At 36.1% G+C, this 20,802-nt stretch overlaps 1 protein-coding gene across 2 annotated transcripts in view; it reads left to right on the top strand.

The window, feature by feature from the left end:
* Positions 1-20,802, top strand: part of LOC106177909 (dynein axonemal heavy chain 5) — a 40,982-nt gene that overhangs the window by 16,442 nt on the left and 3,738 nt on the right. For both annotated transcript variants that reach the window (XM_087008573.1, XM_013560854.2), the window contains 40 exons: positions 1,944-2,016; positions 2,271-2,691; positions 2,872-3,000; positions 3,255-3,392; positions 3,701-3,925; positions 4,225-4,397; positions 4,735-4,913; positions 5,280-5,467; positions 5,710-5,904; positions 6,046-6,288; positions 6,527-6,826; positions 7,073-7,316; positions 7,778-7,890; positions 8,163-8,336; positions 8,539-8,664; positions 9,061-9,201; positions 9,542-9,652; positions 9,980-10,102; positions 10,400-10,642; positions 10,961-11,113; positions 11,396-11,536; positions 11,793-11,886; positions 12,671-12,819; positions 13,124-13,278; positions 13,576-13,729; positions 13,952-14,116; positions 14,444-14,632; positions 14,848-15,210; positions 15,432-15,722; positions 16,128-16,295; positions 16,621-16,758; positions 16,997-17,254; positions 17,498-17,692; positions 17,979-18,134; positions 18,306-18,488; positions 18,827-19,070; positions 19,323-19,628; positions 19,751-19,890; positions 20,108-20,275; positions 20,482-20,617. In XM_087008573.1, the coding sequence (XP_086864699.1) occupies positions 1,944-2,016; positions 2,271-2,691; positions 2,872-3,000; positions 3,255-3,392; positions 3,701-3,925; positions 4,225-4,397; positions 4,735-4,913; positions 5,280-5,467; positions 5,710-5,904; positions 6,046-6,288; positions 6,527-6,826; positions 7,073-7,316; positions 7,778-7,890; positions 8,163-8,336; positions 8,539-8,664; positions 9,061-9,201; positions 9,542-9,652; positions 9,980-10,102; positions 10,400-10,642; positions 10,961-11,113; positions 11,396-11,536; positions 11,793-11,886; positions 12,671-12,819; positions 13,124-13,278; positions 13,576-13,729; positions 13,952-14,116; positions 14,444-14,632; positions 14,848-15,210; positions 15,432-15,722; positions 16,128-16,295; positions 16,621-16,758; positions 16,997-17,254; positions 17,498-17,692; positions 17,979-18,134; positions 18,306-18,488; positions 18,827-19,070; positions 19,323-19,628; positions 19,751-19,890; positions 20,108-20,275; positions 20,482-20,617 (7,485 nt within the window). The remainder of the gene's footprint in view (positions 1-1,943; positions 2,017-2,270; positions 2,692-2,871; positions 3,001-3,254; positions 3,393-3,700; positions 3,926-4,224; positions 4,398-4,734; positions 4,914-5,279; positions 5,468-5,709; positions 5,905-6,045; positions 6,289-6,526; positions 6,827-7,072; positions 7,317-7,777; positions 7,891-8,162; positions 8,337-8,538; positions 8,665-9,060; positions 9,202-9,541; positions 9,653-9,979; positions 10,103-10,399; positions 10,643-10,960; positions 11,114-11,395; positions 11,537-11,792; positions 11,887-12,670; positions 12,820-13,123; positions 13,279-13,575; positions 13,730-13,951; positions 14,117-14,443; positions 14,633-14,847; positions 15,211-15,431; positions 15,723-16,127; positions 16,296-16,620; positions 16,759-16,996; positions 17,255-17,497; positions 17,693-17,978; positions 18,135-18,305; positions 18,489-18,826; positions 19,071-19,322; positions 19,629-19,750; positions 19,891-20,107; positions 20,276-20,481; positions 20,618-20,802) is intronic.

Genomic DNA, 20,802 nt, shown 5'->3' with positions numbered 1-20,802 from the left:
GCTGTTTTTTTTTCATTTTTCAGCATATATGCAACACTGTAAACACAATATAAGAAAAACAGATAGGCCAAATGTCATTAAACTCATAGGAGTGGTCAATCTTACTAAAATGCAGGTAGATTTCGAAAATCACCATAATCGGGGCATTATTTCAGAAGTTATGCTGTTTTTTCACATTTCCTCAGATTCAATTCTTAGGCATGTTAACAGTCTCATTATTTAACTAATAAGATTCGTAAAAGTGTTTGTTTGACATTTCCTGCATCTTTACAACATTGTTAGTTGATTATGTTAAAATGATGGTAAACTTGTTATCATGTATTGTATAATAGAGTTTCAAAAATGGAAATAAACTCATATCATTGCAGTTTGTCAGATTCATTCATTCACTATGTTCAGAAACTCAGAATGGAGGAAATTGGACATTAAACACTGTTCTATTGATATTTTTCCCATCTCATCAATTTTCTTAGTTGATCATATATAAATGGCAGTAAATTGTTAATTTTGTTATATGTTAAAAAATTGTTAAAAATGGAAAAAAACACATTTCAGGACAGTGCTGTCTTGTCTACATTTTGGCATTTTCAAGGTGTGACTTTGAAGTTCCTTTGGCCTGAAGACCTTTTCTAGGAACATTTTCTGAATATCCATGATACTAATATTTTATTATTAAAAATTGATGGTAATTATCCTGTTAAACATTATGTAATATTGCATCAAAATTTGAAGACACCCCTATTTTGGACACTGCTCCCATGATGACCATTTAAGGAAAACCATGTCACTTACTGTTCTCAAACTTACAGGAAGAAACATGGGACTTAAATAAAGCTTCAGTGGCAATGCAGTCTATTTGGTAAATTTTTTTGGCAGTTAATCAGTTTTATGTGAAAATTTAATTTTTCACATATTGGCATTTTCAAGGTGTGACTTAAGAACCTCCACGAGCTTGAAGACCCATGCTAATCACATTTTCTGAAAATCCATGATATGGATCTTTTATTATTTAAAACTGATGGTCATTATGCTGTTAAGCATTACGTAATATTGCATTAAAATAGAAGAAAACACAATTTTGGGTGCTGCTGCCATGATGACCATTATGGGAAAACCATGTTACTTATGATTGTCAAACTTTCAAAAAAGAAACAAAGGACTAAAATGCAGCCTGAGTTGGAAAAGCAGTCTAATTGGCTTCTTTTTCTGGAAGTTATACATTTTAGTGAAATATTCATTTTTATCGTGTTGGCATATTCACTGTGGGACTTGAAGCTCCCATGGACATGAAGCCAAATGGTAATCAAATTTTTTACATGTCCATGCTATTTATAGTCAATAATCAAAAATTGGTGATAATTATTCTGTAATTCATTATGTAATGTTACATCAAAATTGACAAAAATCTTTTTGCACTGCTACTACAAACATTATGAAAAGAAAACTGTGTTACTTATTATTATTTTCAACTTACAAGTATGATTTGTAGGATTGGCATGCAGTTCAAATAAGAAAGCCAGCTCAAATGGGTTATCATTTATTATTGAATTTAAGCAGTTTTATGTGAAATTTTCATTTCTCTCATTCTGGCATTTTCAAAGTGTGAACTTAAACTCCCATGGGCCTGAAGCCTCACGCTTGTTACACATTTCACTTACATTGGTATTACCTGTTGAGCATAATTAAAATTTGATGTTGAAGTTGCAGTTAAGCATAATGTACTTTTGCATCAGAATTGACAGTAGCCTGTTTTGTGCATTGTTATTGTCTGCTTTTTGTCTGTACATTTGACAGCTTTGCTGCCTTGTTTCTTCATTTTGTTTTGTTGGTGCCTTTGGGACTGTGAGATATTATTAGATATTATATTTCTTAATTGTGTTACTTTGCACAAGTTATTGCTTTTGTCAAAAATTGTGTTTTCAAATGTCCTTTTATGCTTTCAGGTGATGTTGTCAGTGAGTTGGTCAGCTTAATGGAAGACAGCTTGATGGTCTTAGGTTCTCTGATGAGCAACAGGTGAGAAAAGAGGGAAAAGTCTTTTCATATGAAAATGTGTAAGATAGATGTTATTCAGAATAGTATTCTAACATGTTATTGATGCAATACACTGATAGATGACAGATGGATACTTCTCTGCAGATCATATTATGAACATTGCAATTACAGTAGTTTTAGTTAGTATAGTGCATTTGAAGATTTGATTAAATTTCATAACAATTATAAAGAAATTCTGCAAGACGTAAAATCTCTAACTTTAATATTTAATTCAGATACAATGCCCCCTTCAAGCCAAAGATTCAAGAATGGGTTCAGAAGCTGACTGGCACCACAGAGATCATTGAGAACTGGATGGTGGTGCAGAACCTGTGGATCTACCTGGAGGCCGTGTTTGTGGGTGGTGACATTGCCAAACAGCTGCCACAGGAAGCCAAGAGATTCGGCACCATTGACAAATCCTGGGTGAAGATTATGCAGAAGGCCCATGAGACCACCAATGTTGTACAGTGCTGTATGGGGGATGATACCCTGGGGCAGCTGCTGCCTCATCTTCTGGAGCAACTGGAGATCTGTCAGAAATCTCTGACTGGGTACTTGGAGAAGAAACGTCTGGTCTTCTCAAGGTTTTTCTTCGTCTCAGATCCTGCCTTGCTGGAAATTCTTGGTCAGGCCAGTGATTCACATACTATTCAGGTAAGGGAATTTATTATTTTTATTTTAAAACTTTATTTAAGCATGACCCTCTTTGATTATCAAATTTTGATGAGACAGACTTTGATCAATAGATCAGAAATTAATTATGTAGCAGTTGTGCCATATGATTTTAATTAAGTGATTATTCCCTTGACGGTAATCTTGTATGTTTCATTTTAGGCTCACTTGTTGAGTGTCTTTGATAACACCAAGAGCGTTGTCTTTGATGAGAAACAGTATGACAAAATCATCAGCTTGGTGTCCATGGAGGGAGAAACTATCAACCTGGAGGAACCAGTTATGGCTCAGGTAAAAAGATTAGAATTAAAAAATGTTCATGAATGAACAAAATATCTTAATTACCAAGATGATATTACATTTTTGAAAAGATCAATTAAGAATAAATCAGTGTAACAAAGAAAACAAACGAACAAAAAGCTTTGTAGAATTTTAGTTGAAAATATAGTTGTTTGAAAATTTTGTGTCAAGTTCAATTATGATGCATGCATTTTGTGGGGAAAAACAAACATAAAATTGGCAACTTAAATTTACTTCTATTTCAGGGCAATGTTGAAGTGTGGCTTGGAGATCTGTTGAGGAATGGACGCAAATCTCTGCACAGCATCATCCGCTCAGCTTCAATCTCCATCCAAGATCCTTCCTTCAACTTGCTGGAGTTTGAAAACATGTTTGCTGCGCAGGTTTGTAATTTTGGTTATTTGAAAATGGTTGTCAATCGGTTTTCTTTTTTCTTTAAGACAAAAATATCATATTTCATGGAATATTGGTGTTGACTTAAATTGATTAGCAGATAGTAAATAGATTGTTAAGTTACAGGTGATCTTATAGACACACAACTCCTTTGTCTTCTTTATTCTTTGAAATATTTGTATTCACAACAATTTGAGTTTGGTATTTAAAAAGTATATAAATGAGTTGGGTTGCCAAAGATTTTGTAAAAGTGTTCTCTATATCGCTATGGTTTTACTCCATATTTGTTGGTCCACAGGTTGGTCTGCTGGGTATCCAAATGTTGTGGACAGCTGATGCAGAAACTGCTCTGAGCAATGCTAAATCTGACAAGAAGATTATGCAGGCCACTAACCAGAAGTTCTTGGACATCCTGAACATATTGATTGAGATGACCACCACTGACTTGACCAAGGTGGACAGGACCAAATATGAGACCTTGATTACCATCCATGTACATCAAAGAGATATCTTTGATGATTTGGTAAGTTAGAAATTCACTGAAATCTCTGTTTGTAATGGAATGAAGAAATGAAGATGATTGCATCATTTAAGACTTTTAATGATATTTGTTAAATCCATGGTAAAATGTTGCCCTGCAACTTAGAAATATAACTGATATTGCGATATCAAATGAAAATGGCCATACATATTAAGAATCGTAATATAATTCTGAAAAATCATGCTCAGGTGGTATTTCATAGTAACTTCTGCATATTTAAAAGCATGAAAACATGAAAGTTCTAGACATTCAGTATTATAAGAATCTTTTTGGTTCTACAGGTCAGAATGCACATCCGTTCAGTGGGTGACTTTGAGTGGCTGAAGCAGTCCAGGTTCTACTTCAAAGAGGACACTGACCAGTGCATCATCTCCATCACAGATGTGGACTTCATCTACATGAATGAGTTCCTGGGTTGCACTGACCGTTTGGTCATCACACCATTGACTGACAGGTAGTTGTTTTGAATAAATATTTTTCACCCCTCAGTCCCCATGTTACAAAAAGTCTGAATTGAAATGTTAAAAGTATCAAATGTGATGGAGGTTGTGAAGGCATGTTTGTTGCTGTTAGTTAAATCCAACGTTGTCATTCATCTCCAGGATGATTTGAAACAAAGTATTATAATCAACCCTGGTGATTTTTATAAATTCTTACAATAATAACAGTAAATTTGTTATTAACTAACACGACATAATATCTGCAAATCATAAAACCATTGACTTGTAATTATTTTATACATTTGTATAGTATAGGGCCATTAGTTGATTCCATAATCTTTTTTCCTGCAGATGTTACATCACCCTGTCTCAGGCCCTGGGTATGTCCCTGGGGGGTGCCCCTGCTGGACCTGCTGGAACAGGGAAGACTGAGACCACCAAAGACATGGGCAGATGTCTGGGGAAATATGTGGTTGTCTTCAACTGCTCCGATCAGATGGATTACAGAGGACTGGGACGTATCTACAAAGGTCAGTCGAGTTGTTCTCATTGCCTAGTTGCTACTGTTTAAAGGCGCCCTTCCTGTCCATTTGGGATGGCTTAATTTAGTGCTGTACTGACTTTGCAGATCTGGTGGCTGCAATTTCCTCCTCCGTGGGAATGACAGTGGCTGTTGGTGGGACAACAAAATGATTAGATTCTCTGCATGTGATGACAAATCATAAACACTGTCTTATTAAATAGCATGTGTAAAATTGGGTAGTTGACAGATGCCTTAAAATATCTACAATTATATTTTCTGACGTCTCTTTACAGAAATCCGTCAAGTTTTTCATGTGATTGTTACCTACTAGGTAAAGAATGAAAAATTGAACATGTGTTTTTTCATTGTTTAGGATTAGCCCAGTCTGGCTCTTGGGGCTGCTTTGATGAGTTCAACAGAATTGAGCTGCCTGTATTGTCTGTGGCTGCCCAGCAGATTGCCATTGTCTTGACTTGTAAGAAAGAGAAGAAACCAGTTTTCATTTTCACTGATGGTGATACTGTGGACATGGACCCAGAATTTGGAATCTTCTTGACAATGGTAAGTGTATATAGCAATTTGTATTTGCAAAATAGTGCTGCTGATACTTTACTGTTAATCATGTATATAATAAGCCTTAGGTGTCTCTTGGTACATCATTTCCCAATTAGTATAATGTATTTGGCAAGCTTTTTTTAAGCAAGTAATCATTTGACTATTACCAGATATTAACCATACTATACATGTAATACAGAAAGCCATCCATTGTTTGATGATTAATTCTTATTAATTTTACTCACTAGAACCCTGGTTATGCTGGCCGTCAAGAGCTGCCAGAGAACTTGAAGATCAACTTCCGCACAGTAGCCATGATGGTGCCTGACCGTGCTATCATTATGCGTGTCAAGCTTGCCAGTTGTGGTTTCCAGCAGAACGTCATGCTGTCTAAGAAGTTCTACACACTGTATAAGCTTTGTGAGGAACAGCTCAGCAAACAGGTATTAAGATCTGGCATACATTGTCTAGAAAACTAGAAATTTCACCTGTAGAATATTAGAATTTTTGTTTTGTTGAGATAACATACTTATCCTACCTTTAAATTAATCATGATGTAAATATGTTGAAATTTTTCATCATAGGTCCATTATGATTTTGGTCTGCGTAACATTCTCTCTGTGTTGAGAACCCTGGGAGCTTTCAAGAGGTCGAATCCAGAAGATGGAGAAAGCACCATTGTCATGAGAGTCCTGAGAGACATGAATCTCTCCAAACTTGTGGATGAAGATGAACCACTGTTCTTGTCTCTGATTGAAGATCTGTTCCCTGGAATGCAGCTGGACAAAGCAGGTTACCCTGAGGTGGAGGCAGCCATTGCCAAGAATGTGAGTAATTATAGAGGGTTGGTATTATATGCAGTCTTTCATAGAAAGTAACTGCTCAAAAAGTGTACTTTTGCATACAGTTTGATTAATTTGTGTTTGTGTGTGTGTGTGTGTGTGTGTGTGTGTGTGTGTTGTGTGTGTGTGTGTGTGTGCGTGTGTGTGTGTGTGTGTCAAGCTTATAAAAATTACACATTTCATGTCGCATTTCAATAAGTATATGTAAACTTATTTTCTATAGGTAACCGAGATGGGTCTGATCCAGCACTCTGCATGGATCCTCAAACTGATCCAGCTGTATGAAACCCAGCGTGTACGTCACGGTATGATGGCACTGGGCCCAAGTGGAGCTGGCAAGACCAAGTGTATCCACGGCTTGATGAAGGCTATGACAGACTGTGGCACCCCACATAGGGAGATGAGGATGAATCCCAAGGCTATCACTGCACCTCAGATGTTTGGTCGTCTGGATGTCGCCACCAATGACTGGACTGATGGTATCTTCTCTACACTGTGGAGACGTACACACAAGAGCAAGAAGGTGAGAGTGTTGGTAGATTTGCCAGTAACATTTATGAATGTGCCTGCATTTTCTGCTGATTAATGGCCAAAATATGTATAGGATTAATAAATTCAAGTCAGGAACCAAATCATGCTCTACAAATCAAAATGAATTATTTTTTTAAAATAAATTTTGTCCCCTAGTCTGTGATTTCGTTTGGTTGGCATTAGTTAAAAAATAAATGAATTGTTCAAAGGATCAGTTCTTTGATGTTTGGCATTCCAGGGTGAGCACATTTGGCTAGTACTTGATGGCCCAGTAGATGCCATCTGGATTGAGAACTTGAACTCTGTGCTGGATGACAACAAGACCCTGACCCTGGCCAATGGTGACCGTATCCCCATGGCTCCCAACTGTAAGATTTTGTTTGAGGTCCACAACATCGACAATGCCTCCCCTGCCACTGTGTCCAGAAATGGTATGGTGTTCATGAGCTCATCCATCCTGGACTGGTCACCCATCCTGCAAGGTAAGTGAAGGGCAGTAGTTCCTTGTAAGTATGTTCACACTTAAGATCAAATTTACATTATATATTTGCAAATTTTAGCTGAGGAATTTTAAACAAATTTTTGAAATAAATGTATGATAAAATCAAACAATTTCAACATAAAATTACATTTTCCTTCATCATAGTAGAAACTTTTACCATTTGCATAAAATTTATTGGACTGAGCCTTGTATATATATATGGTCAAAGAGTTCAGGATTCATAGAAAGCAACAGCTCTAGGGAGGTTAAAGATCAGACTTGAACATCTGGAGTCAGATACTTGAGGTTTAATGTTACCATAGTTACCATAGTTGGTCTAAGCATTTAAAAAAAAACAACAGAATTTTTATGGATATGGTAACCATTGGTCAATCAGAATGCACATGATATATGGATATAAATGAATAGATTTCTAGATATTTTAATGATCTCTATCTACAGGGTGGCTGCTCAAGAGACCTCCGGCACAGGCAGATGTCATCTTCTCATTGTTTGAGGGCATTTTCCCAGAATTGTACCAATACATCCTGCAGAGTCTGAATCCCAAGATGACTGTGAGCATATAATACCAAACTGTAATGGACAATCTATGTTAGATAATGGCTGTAACAAGCCTTAGAATGTTTGATTTCTGAAAGGTTGCTTAGATTGTATGCATTAGTTTGACTAAATTTAACACAAATTTTTTTTTTTTTTTTTTGAAAAAAAAAATGTGATGCATTGTAATTGTGCTTATAAACTAGTTTATAATGATAAAAGATATTTTTAATACATATTGTTGTTGGCCAAGAAAAATTGATGAAGGGAAATCATATTTGTCTTTCAGATACTTGAGTGTATGTATATCAGGCAGGCCATAGATGTCCTGGAGGGTCTGATCCCAGAGAAAGGGGACAGTAAGGATGACAAGGATATCAGCAAGGCACACCTGGAGAAGCTGATTGTTTTGTCCATTATGTGGTCTCTTGGAGCCCTGCTGGAGTTGGATGAAAGGAAAAAGGTATTTTGATTTGACTACCTCCATGCTCTCTGCCCTCCCTTCAAGCAGTCCTGTTGCTGTCAAATGACATTTCAGTATAGAATTGATTGTATCTTTACCTCCTTATTACTATTGGTCTGTTATAAAAGTTCATTAAATTGGTGATTTTAGAACATTTTTTGCTGCTTTTCTGCTATTTGAGATTTTGCATTTCTGTTCTTAGCTTGAGGAGTTCTTGAATAACAAGAAGAATGACGTCAGTCTTGACCTGCCCCCTGTAGAAGGGGATGAGACCATCTTTGAGTACATTGTGACAAGTGCTGGCGAGTGGGAGCACTGGAGAAACAGGGTGAGTTTGTTGTTTGCCAAATAAAATATTGTATTTTTTTTAATCCATACAACTGAATTTTTTTTTCAAATTGAAAACATAGTTAATCTTCTGGTTTATCCATAAGGCTGCAGAATGTTTGCTTGAAAGACACTTTTATAATGTGAAATGGTCTATACAGTCTGAAACTGGCTCACACAGCATAAATGTAACCCAGGTGTATCAGAAATTAAATATAATTGTGTCATTTAGATAAATAGATAAATTTGCTTGAATGGACGGTCTTTTCACATAAAACATGTTATGAAAATTCCAAGTAGGCCAACCAAAAATTAAAAATTAATTGCAGAAAATGACTATGTACCTTGAAATTGAGGGGTTCTGTTCAGAGTGATGATTTTTGTGTCTTCTGTATAGGTTCCTGAATACCTGTATCCCTCTGACAGCACTCCAGAGTATTCCTCCATCTTGGTCCCCAATGTGGACAATGTGAGGACAGACTATCTCATCAACACCATTGCCAAGCAGGGCAAATCTGTGCTGCTCATTGGAGAACAGGTAAATTACTGTGCTGTTAATACTTAGCATTTTATGAGGCTTTATTCAGTATTAATTAATTAATTAATTAATTAATTAATTAATTAATTAATTTTAGAAGTGGTTTCCTTTTTTCACTTTTGTGCTGTTTCTTCCACAAGTCATGTAGTTTGGTAAAATACCGTTACCTTTGTACATTTTTTATATTTTCTGCTCTCTGTTGTGATTCCCATGCCATTGCTGCCTAGTTTTCATGAACTATTTTACATAATATCAGGTGGAGAACAAGAATATTTCAGTATTATGTAATGATAAGGTCAAATAATGCACTGTATATTATATATCTTTAATACTTTTTCAGGGCACAGCCAAGACTGTCATGGTGAAGGGTTACTGTGGGAAGTTTGACCCAGAAACCTTTGTATTCAAGAGTTTTAACTTCTCCAGTGCCACCACAGCACAGATGGTACAGGTAAGGTCTAGCTGGAAACCTAGTCTGGGTCAGTTGATCCCTGGAAAACATAACAAATAAAACCTATTCAGGTGCAAAGTACCTTCCAATAGACTTTTAAGGTTCGTGTCATGCCAGCATCACTGTAATTGATGGGCCCTACAACTTGAGATTTACCAGGGAATATAGAGAAAGAAAATAATTTTTTATATTTTTAAAATTTTTAATTTTTATACATTTTTATGTATATTTATATTTAATACCATAAATATTTGTATGAAATTTATACTTTTAACAGCTATGAAGTTACAAATCGTGTATTATTGTCATTAATTTCATCGATTTCAGAGAACTGTGGAAAGCTTTGTGGACAAGCGTATGGGTACAACCTATGGTCCTCCAGCTGGCAAGAAGATGGCTATCTTCATTGATGATGTCAACATGCCCATCATTAATGAATGGGGAGATCAGGTACACCAGATTGTTTTCTTTAAGAATAATTTGTTTGATCTGAATTTAAATCATTGCTTGCTCCAAGGTTAACAGTTTATTTGAAGTAATAAATGCTACAAGAATTAAGAATCTAATATGTCAGTGATTTTAACAATTAGATGTTATTGAATATTTAGTAAAAATGCTTTTTATCATATATTCCTGCCAAAAAGCTTATATATAACTCTTATCAAATGTGTAATTTTGTATAGTTTTATGACCAGGTACCATTAAGTGTGAATGAACTTTTTATACAAAATGTATTTTGGTTACCAGGTGACAAATGAAATCACTCGTCAGATGATGGAAACTCATGGTTTTTACAACCTGGAGAAACCAGGAGAATTCACCAACATCGTGGATGTCCAATTTATATCTGCCATGATCCATCCTGGTGGTGGCCGTAACGATATTCCACAGCGACTCAAGAGACAGTTCAACATTTTCAACTGTACTCTTCCGTCCAACGCTTCCATTGACAAGATCTTTTTGACTGTTGGTTGTGGTCATTTTGTCAAGGTGAGAAACTTTTGCTGGGTAAAATTCAGTGTAAATGAATTCAGTGTAAAGTGTGAATAAAATATGGATGAAAAATGAAGATATAAATTTGAATAAAAGTGAGTGCATTTGACCATGCCTTTACCTTTATCTTTTTATCTATGCTAGGTTAGATCACAAAAAGAACTTAAGTGTCATCACATTTTATTTTTAAATCATTTATTAATATTTTCATTAAAAAAGGGACATGATCACTAACAATTACTTTGGGAATAAATATCCAGTATAATCAAAGTAGTAATTTTCTTGAATATTTCATTATCTCTTTTTATTTTCCAGGAACGTGGCTTTGCTGATGATGTTGTAGAAAGTATTAAGACTCTTGTGCCGGCCACCAGACGCCTGTGGCAGAAAACCAAGATTAAGATGTTGCCCACACCTGCTAAGTTCCACTATGTCTTCAACTTGAGAGATCTCAGCAGAATATGGCAGGTGAGAATAAAGGATGGATCCAGATTGATGGTCAAAACATTCTCAAAAAATACCTGTACAGTATAAATTGGGTGAATTAACTGGTTAATTTGATTTATAAAATTTGTCAGATGGTCTTCTAGGTGTACATAGTCCAAAAGAAAATCAGAACTTTCTGTAATTAAGTTTAAAAAAATTTAATTTGGTGACTTAACTGATGTAACTGATTTGGAAGATGTACTTTGAATGGCTCTACTTATACATGCTGGGATCTCCTGCTAAATTGTTTTGTTCCTTTTTCAGGGTATGTTGAAGACCATTAGCAGTTCCATTGATGATGCATCTAAGGCTGTTTCTCTGTGGAAACATGAGTGCTATCGTGTCATTGCTGATCGCTTTACCATGCAGGCTGACAAGGACTGGTTTGAGAAGACTGTTAAACAGGTAGGTTTTCAGGATTTGTGCATGTTTTAATATTAAAGGGATTTACTGTATGTTTTACATAATTTTACCAAGCACTCTCTGGAGGATGTTTTGTTTTTTCTTTCTCAAATGATCAATAAGCCTGTAAAAGTGCATGTCTGCATGTTTGCCATGAATTTTTTTTATTAAGAAGGATTTAACAAATTGTTCATTTTGAGCATATTACTATTAAAGTAGAATGACTCATAGAATAATTCTTAACTTGTTTAATTTTCAGACTTGTGAAGAAGAGTGTGGCCAAGCAACTGCAGCTTTACTTCATGAAGAGCCATACTTTGTTGACTTTATGCAAGAAGCTCCCGAACCAACTGGTAAGACAGTGTCAAGTTCAACTTCTTCAGTCTATATAGGATCTCTACACAGATCAGTTATAATATCCTGACAGTATGCTTCATGCTCTATTTCATAAAGCAGTTATACTGTAGAGATGCATTAAAAAGTAATAAACAAATGGCTGACTGTACTGTTTCTATCCTGTTTTGATAATTTTCGTTTCACAGTTCCGGATGTGCAGAAGCCAGGTAGAGTGGGACAGTAGACACTTGTCAACATGCGTCCTCCTAAAAAACCCAACAGTCCATCTTTTCTTTCAAGATAGCACACCCTCCTTATCTTTGTATTGTTAATGTTTCATTTCCTCCATCAAACATATATATCCCTGAATACATCCATCTTCAATCTAGTGTTTTGTCACATGATATACCAAATTATAAAAATATCAGTACTTATACATTTTATCCTTTATTTTGTATGGCCATGTATACACCCCTTTCTTTCATTTTGATACCATTGATTAATTACTGGAATAAACAAATATTTTGATCACTGTATAAGTTCAAACTAGTATGTGATTTGAACCTGTTTGTTGTATAGAAAACCTGCATCCTACATAAAATTACTGAAGTCCAGTACATGTAACCCTTTCACATAACTACTCTAAATGCCAATGAGTGTTTAAAACTTATTGAATGAAAAGGAATGTTGAAAAAAGGAATACAGTCTTTAGATTGGAAAATGTTAAAAAATTTTTTTAAAAAATGGAGAGGGAGTTATCATCTCATGATGGGTTAATTGATCCCTGGTTTGGTTTTACAGGAGAGGAAGCTGATGATGCTGATTTGGAAGCTCCCAAGATTTACGAGCTTGTTGAAACACTGGACAAACTGAACGAAAAGTTACAGGCTTTCCAAAGCCAGTATAATGAGTCCATCAGAGGTGCAAACATGGACTTGGTGTTTTTCAAGGTATGTAGACGCATAAAAAGAGAAGGGGGGTGTGAAGAAAGCAACATCTACTATTTTCAGTCTAAATACTTGATTGATAGTACCTTTTGTGAAGTCTACTTTTAGAACAATTTTTAGAGTTATGCAGGCTTTTCAAAAAAAAAATATATATATATATAAAAATAATAATAAATAAATAAAAATAAGATAATTTATGCATTAATGTCCATTATTTTCTAAAACATCAATAAGAAAAATGAAATAACATTTTTAGTTACTTCAGATTTTGGTGTCCTGTTGTCATGACGTCTTCCTTTTTTTTCAGGATGCCATGACTCACTTGGTGAAAATCTCCCGTGTGATAGGTATGCCAGGAGGCCATGCCTTGCTTGTAGGTGTCGGTGGCTCTGGAAAACAGTCTCTAACAAGACTTGCTTCCTTCATTGCTGGATACAAAACCTTCCAGATTACATTAACAAGGTATTGAAATGAAATGTGTGTGTGTGTGTGTGTGTGTGTGTGTGTGTGTGTGTGTGTGTGTGTGTGTGTGTGTGTGTGTGTGTGTGTAGATAGATAGATAGATAGATAGATAGATAGATAGATTAGATTAGATTAGATTTTTTTTACTATGGTTTTTTACTAAGGGTATTAATTTTTTTTAATTACACTCAAAAAGGTTCTTCTAGCTGTTTTAAACTCATATTTCATGTTTAGCAAATGTTAATTATATTGTATATCTTTTGTGAACTTAATTCATGAACATTTTCATTGTTTCAGATCATATAATGCAAGCAACTTGCTTGAGGACTTTAAAGTATTGTACCGTACTGCTGGTCAGCAGGGAAAAGGAATCACTTTCCTGTTTACTGATAATGAAATCAAGGATGAAGGATTTCTGGAGTATATTAACAATATGTTGGCATCAGGAGAGGTGAGGGAAAACTGCCAACAGTCACATTGTATAGCTGAAGTAAAAATAATTTTTGAAAAAGTTGATCAGCTGTATTTTCTTTCCAAAAACTATTGTGGATTCAGATTCTGAAATAAGCATTTTGTGAAGAAAAATAATACATTTATTTAGCAATAAGTCAATTTTTGTTATCACTAAAATTAATTTAATTGATATTTTGAAACACGACTTCACACATTTCAGGTGTCCAATCTCTTTGCTCGTGATGAAATGGATGAGATTCTGCAAGAATTAGTCGCAGTTATGAAGAGAGAATTCCCCAGACGCCCACCAACTAATGAGAACCTCTACGATTATTACCTGAGCCGTTGTCGTGACAACTTGCATGTTGTCCTGTGTTTCTCTCCTGTGAGTGTTTTATAATAGTGAAATATGCTATTACATAACTGGTCTTCTCACAAATATGTGAAAATGTTTAAATTAATTGTACATATCCTGGACAAAAATGTTAATTTATTCTATAATTAATTTGATTTAATGTTAAACATCTCAGTATTACCTCCCCAATTCACTCGACATCAGGTAATCCATTTTTCAGATCCACATAAATTCATTAAAATAAGGTTGATTTAAAGGGAAACAGTTGTCATATACTATATTTTTTCAATTGTGGCCTTATGTCTCACACGGGACGAAGAGGAATGATGATATATTTTCAATGTCTTATCACTTCAGGTTGGTGAGAAGTTCCGCAACCGTTCCCTGAAGTTCCCTGGTCTGATCTCTGGCTGTACCATGGACTGGTTCCAGAGGTGGCCCAAGGATGCCTTGCAGGCCGTCTCCAACCACTTCCTGGCCAACTTTGATATTGTGTGCACCCCACAGGTGAAGAGTGCCGTGGTGAACGTCATGGGAGAGTTCCAGGTTAGTCACTATAGAAATATTAAATTCATGGACACTATATATATATATGTGGTATGAAAAGTAGTAGAGTATATACCTTTCAGTTAAACATCTTTTGAATGATTAGATTTTGTGCTTGGTGCTGATGAATTGAAGAATCTTTTTTTAAAAATCGCTTACCTAAACAACATTTGAGAATCTGGATAGTTGGTAAAATTTCATTCTTTTTTTTAAAGGATTTGGTGGCAGAAATTTGTGTGGATTACTTCCAAAGATTCCGCAGACAGACCCATGTAACACCAAAATCTTACCTGTCCTTTATTGCTGGCTACAAGAGCATTTATGTAACCAAAAAGGGTGAAGTCGGTTTGTTGGCCCAAAGAATGAACACAGGTCTAAAAAAACTGGTTGAAGCCACAGAATCAGTTAATGAACTCTCCAAGGAGTTGGTTGTTAAGGAAAAGGAATTGGCAGTAGCCTCTAAGAAGGCAGATGTTGTGTTGCAAGAGGTGACCACTAAGGCAACCGCAGCAGAGAAAGTCAAAGCCCAAGTCCAGAAAGTAAAAGATAAAGCCCAAGCTATTGTGGATGAAATTTCCGTAAGTTGATCTTTGTTTGAGGAATTTTAAATCTTTATTGACAGAATGCCGAGTTTTTTGAGCTTCATTAACTGAGATCATTATTACTTAAAAGTTATACAAAATGGCTTCATTATTAAAGCTACCAAGATTTTTTTCAACTAAATAAAACTCCATTCAAGTGTTCACCATCATGAAACGGGGACTGGTATTTAACTTGTACATTAATTTAATCTACCTAGGCTGACAAGGCAATAGCAGAAGGCAAACTAGAAGCTGCTCGCCCTGCACTAGAGGAGGCTGAGTCTGCTCTGCAGACCATCAAACCTGCCCATATTGCCACTGTGCGTAAGCTTGGGAAGCCACCACATCTCATCATGAGGATCATGGACTGTGTGCTCCTTCTCTTCCAAAAGAGGCTGGAACCAGTGACTATGGATCCAGAAAGACCTTGTTGTAAGCCATCTTGGGGAGATGCTCTGAAGTTAATGAGCAGTGGAAACTTCCTGGGTGGTCTGATGGGATTCCCTAAGGTAAGGTTGGAACATGCATTCATGCACACACACACACACACACACCCTCATGCACACATTACAGCGTGCATGCAATGTTGCTTGACTAAGCATTTAACTGATATACTTCTATTCTTAAAACATACCATGAACAAACGCATAATCAGACAATGGAATCAGAGCATTGTTGATTTTTATATGCTATTTTACTAAGATTTTGTTGCTGATACTAGAATTATTCCAATAGAGGCACATGTGACACAAAGCAAATATTCATGCTCTGTATTGTTTTTGGTTTTATTTTTCTACATTTTCACACTTAGCTAGCTGTTTAACCACAATACTCACAATAGCACATTCCCTATGTACTGTTATTGAACAACAAAGAAATTTTTTTCTCAAGTTTCTATGACTTACTTTTATCAGGACTCTATCAACGCAGAGACTGTGGAGCTACTGGCCCCATACCTGGAGATGGAAGACTATAACCTGGAGTCTGCCAAGAAGGTGTGTGGTGATGTGGCTGGTCTGTGCTCCTGGACACAAGCCATGTCTTTCTTCTTTGGCATCAACAAAGAAGTATTGCCTCTCAAGGTGAGTCTGGGAGTTGTTCACAATTAAAGAATGTAAAGGTATTGTATTTAATAGTTGCTGCAACTGGGTCTTTCCAAGTCTGAACTTTACAGGTTATCTTTAAGAACTACTTGCAATGAGCTATATTTAATGAAGTGCTATAAACCTCTACCAAGACCCTTAATTCGTTACTATGAAGCCAAGAATAAAAAAATTATCTACCTTGGTAGGTTTGCATAAGTAATTATTCAGTATAATTGCAATTCTTAAGTCTAAGCTGTTGGCTAAGTAAAGGCACACTAAGTAAATAAATCTTTGCTCAGTTTTTGTTTTTTTTGCTTTGCAGGCCAACTTGATAGTCCAGGAGTCCCGCCTGAATTCAGCCATGCATGATTTGGGCCAGGCACAAGCCCAGCTGGATGAAAAACAGAAGGAATTGGATGAGGTGCAGGCCATGTATGATGCTGCTATGAGAGAAAAACAGGTTAGCATCTGCTTAGCAACTGCTTAGCAACTGCTTAGTTAATTTCAATACATTAAATTGGCTTCAAGGTAAGGTTCTCTTATTTGTGATAGCTCCAAATTGAATTGCTTAAAATTCACGTACACAAACATTGAATGGAAGTGGAATATCAATATAAAACTTTAACAGTGTCTTTCTAAATTTACCGTGATATAAAGTTATCATGTATAACACATGAAATAAAAATAAATCATTTCAGACCTTGCTTGACGATGCGGATGCCTGTCGCCGCAAAATGACCAATGCCACAGCCCTGATTGAAGGTTTGGCTGGAGAGCGTGTCCGCTGGACGGAGGCCAGTAAACAGTTTGAGGCACAGATTAACCGGCTTGTTGGTGACGTGCTCCTGGCCACTGGGTTCTTGTCCTACACTGGACCTTTCAATCAGGAGTTCAGGAACCTCATCCTGAAGAACTGGAAGAAAGAAATGTCTACAAACAAGATTCCTTTCTCCGATGTAAGTTATGTTGCTGTTTTGTAGTGATTTGATTTTGTAGTTTAGTTCCTTTGTGAAACAGAGAAGCTTGGCAACTTCTGCTAATCTCAGTGCTTGTTAAAGTAATTAAGGTTAAAATATCAAATTTTGAAATTCTTATTATTTATGTCATAATTTTTTTAACGTTTGAACATTTGAAGAATTAAAATCATAATAATTATTTTCAAGTATGACATGATGACCATGAATATTTTCATCTTTTAGGACTTGAATATTGTCAGCATGTTGGTTGACCCTGCCACCATTGGCGAGTGGAACTTGGAGGGTCTCCCCAATGATGAGTTGTCCATTCAGAATGGCCTGATTGTGACCAAGGCTGCCCGCTTCCCTCTGCTCATAGATCCACAAATGCAGGGCAAGTTTTGGATCAAGAGCAGGGAAGGTAAAAATGAATTGCAGGTGAGTGATTTAGAGTTTGGTTAAACTGTTGCCATAGTACACAATCATTATCATTTTAAGATATAAGAATTTCTCTTTGTTTCTTAGCAATTGAAAAGAATTAAGTACCAGGTAATAATTTTTCATTGCTACATTCAGTTAATTGGTTGATTTACTCCCATTCAGTTCAGTGCACCTTTATTCATATATTTCATTGACATATTTATTTATCAATATATATCGGTGAAATATATCAATTTCATTGATATATTTATTAAAAAATTCTAACACTAATGCCCTGTTTTAGGTAACATCCCTAAATCACAAGTACTTCCGTACCCACCTTGAGGACAGTCTGTCCCTGGGCAGACCCCTGCTTATTGAGGATGTTGCGGAAGAATTGGATCCAGCTCTGGATAACGTGCTGGAGAAGAACTTCATCAAGAGTGGCAGCACCTTTAAAGTAGGTTTGCTTTGAAGACTTAAACTCGGAGTGTAAATTAATGTTAATTGTGTATTTAGGTAGCTTTGAATAATGTTATGAATTATACCAAACAAACCTTGAATTTTAAATCTCCAAGCAAATGTTCTTTGTGGACAATAATCTAAAGTACTAATTCATGTGATTAACCAGGTGAAAGTTGGAGACAAAGAAGTGGATGTGATGGAAGGGTTCCGGCTGTACATCACCACCAAGCTGGCTAACCCAGCCTATACCCCAGAGATCTCAGCCAAGACCTCCATCATTGACTTCACTGTCACTATGAAGGGGCTGGAAGATCAGCTGCTGGGTATTGTCATCCTGACAGAGAAAGCTGTAAGTATTGTATCATAATATATTCTGTTCTCTTCATGAGAATGTTGCAATATGTAACATTGATGTCCATGAACATTGTTCTGACTTTGACCACAAGTTGCCTGTGCACTTACCTCATTTTGTTTCTTGTTTCGTTTTTACCTGTTGTTATTTTGCAAGCGAGATTGGAGATTGACAAATGATTAAAATTAATATATAGTCCATGACTTTTACATACCGATATGGATAGTTTAACATTTTCTGTGCAAACCCCTTCTCAATTTTTAATTGCCATTTTCATCTTTTATTTTATTATAATAAGTTAAGACACATCAGCTTACAATATGTCATAATTTCAGGAACTTGAGTCTGAGCGTACCAAGCTGATGGAGGACGTGACAGCCAACAAGAGAAAGATGCAGGAACTGGAAGACAATCTTCTCTACAGGCTGACATCCACTGAGGGATCCCTGGTAGAGGATGAGTCTCTGATTGAGGTGCTGAAGAACACCAAGGTGACCGCTCAGGAGGTCAGTGAGAAACTGTCCATTGCTGCGGAGACCGAGATCAAGATTAACACTGCCAGAGAAGAGTTCAGACCTGGTATGTAACTTTAAAATGATATATGGATTGCAGATATTTCAGAATAATGGTAGAATGCTATTTGTTTCATATGAAATGTAAGATGGTTGAGATATCTTGATTATCAGTGGAAGAGAGTTCTGTACATGTTTTAATTTCAAAACCTTTTTTCTTTATTGCATTTTTAAATTAAAATTAAGTTAAATTATTTCCTGAGACTTGAGATGGTTTCAGAAGCATGGTCTGATTTATACAATGGCTTTTTCATTTCAGTTGCAACTCGTGGCAGTATCCTATACTTCTTGATTGTGGAGATGAGCATGGTAAACACCATGTACCAGACATCTCTGAAGCAGTTCTTGGGACTCTTTGACATTTCCATGGCACGCTCTGTCAAGTCTCCCATCACAGGCAAACGCATTGCCAACATCATTGAGTATCTGACGTTTGAGGTGTTTAGATACACGGTGCGTGGTCTGTATGAGGAGGACAAGTTTACGTTCACAATCCTACTGACTCTGAAGATTGAGATCAACCAGGGTCGCATCAAGAATGAAGAATTCCAGACATTCATCAAGGGTGGGTTGACTTAGTTTACAAATAGGAATTGGAATATAGTAAAACTCTTTTGAATTTCTGTATGGCTTTTTATCAAGTCTCCAGAGAAGGAGTTTTTGTTATCAACATGCTTTACATTGTAGGTGGTGCTGCCCTTGATCTAAATGCTGTGGAGCCCAAACCTAGAAAGTGGATCCTAGACATGACATGGCTAAACTTAGTAGAGCTGAGCAAGCTGCCACAGTTTGGTCAGATCCTGGGCCAAGTTGGCAGAAATGACAAGGTATGTCTTCACTTGGCGTAGCATGTGAAAACAACAAAAAAACATTAAGATATATACATCACGTGCCAAAGTCTATGCATTAATACACACAGTTTTTTTATTGTAAGAGTATTGAGCTGTGAAACAGGATGTGAAATTGGATGTGTTGGGAAATCAGAGTTGTCATTTGTAATTTAAAGATGATCTAATAAAATGACATTTTGTCATCACCCATTAGGCCTGGAAAGCCTGGTTTGATGAAGATGCCCCTGAGGAGGCAACAATCCCAGATGGTTACACTTCCTCACTGGATACATTCAGAAAGCTTTTGCTCATTCGTAGTTGGTCTCCAGACCGTGTGATTCCTATGGCTAAGAAGTATGTGGCCGAATCTATGGGTGTACAGGTAGGTCCAAGGCATTAAATTTGAGTTTTTTTTTTTTTTTTTGAAAATTTTGATTGAATGAATAGGAAGAAAAATAGTTGTCACTTACCAAAAAGATTAAGAAAAGAAGTAAACCTAATCAAAAGTATTATTATAGTCAAGGTGGAAATACAAATCAAAGTATTAAGTCTTTTTATTTTATTTACAATATATATTTTTTATTTCAGTTTGCTGAAAGTGTAATCCTGAATTTGGATGGCATGTGGGAGGAGTCTGACAAACGCTGCCCATTGATTTGCTTCCTGTCACTTGGTTCTGATCCCACTGACAGCATTGAGAAACTGGCCAAACAGAAGTCACTGAGTAAGTCAAGTAGCTTACTTTTGAGGAATATCTAGTATAATGATACTTCAATTTTCTGTTTACCACTAGATTACATAATGTAGCATCATACACTGCATCTGGTGGTTAATTTTTTTTAAATTATATATTTTATTTATTTAATTGTAATCTTTGAAATGTGCAATGGGTATATCAAAAAAAAGAGG

Source organism: Lingula anatina, chromosome 1, assembly GCF_051362555.1.
Source record: "Lingula anatina isolate TDL-2025a chromosome 1, LinAna3.0, whole genome shotgun sequence".
In the NCBI taxonomy this organism is placed as follows: domain Eukaryota; kingdom Metazoa; phylum Brachiopoda; class Lingulata; order Lingulida; family Lingulidae; genus Lingula; species Lingula anatina.
Note: the sequence above shows the minus strand (reverse complement) of the source record. Positions and strands in the feature narration are given on the sequence as shown.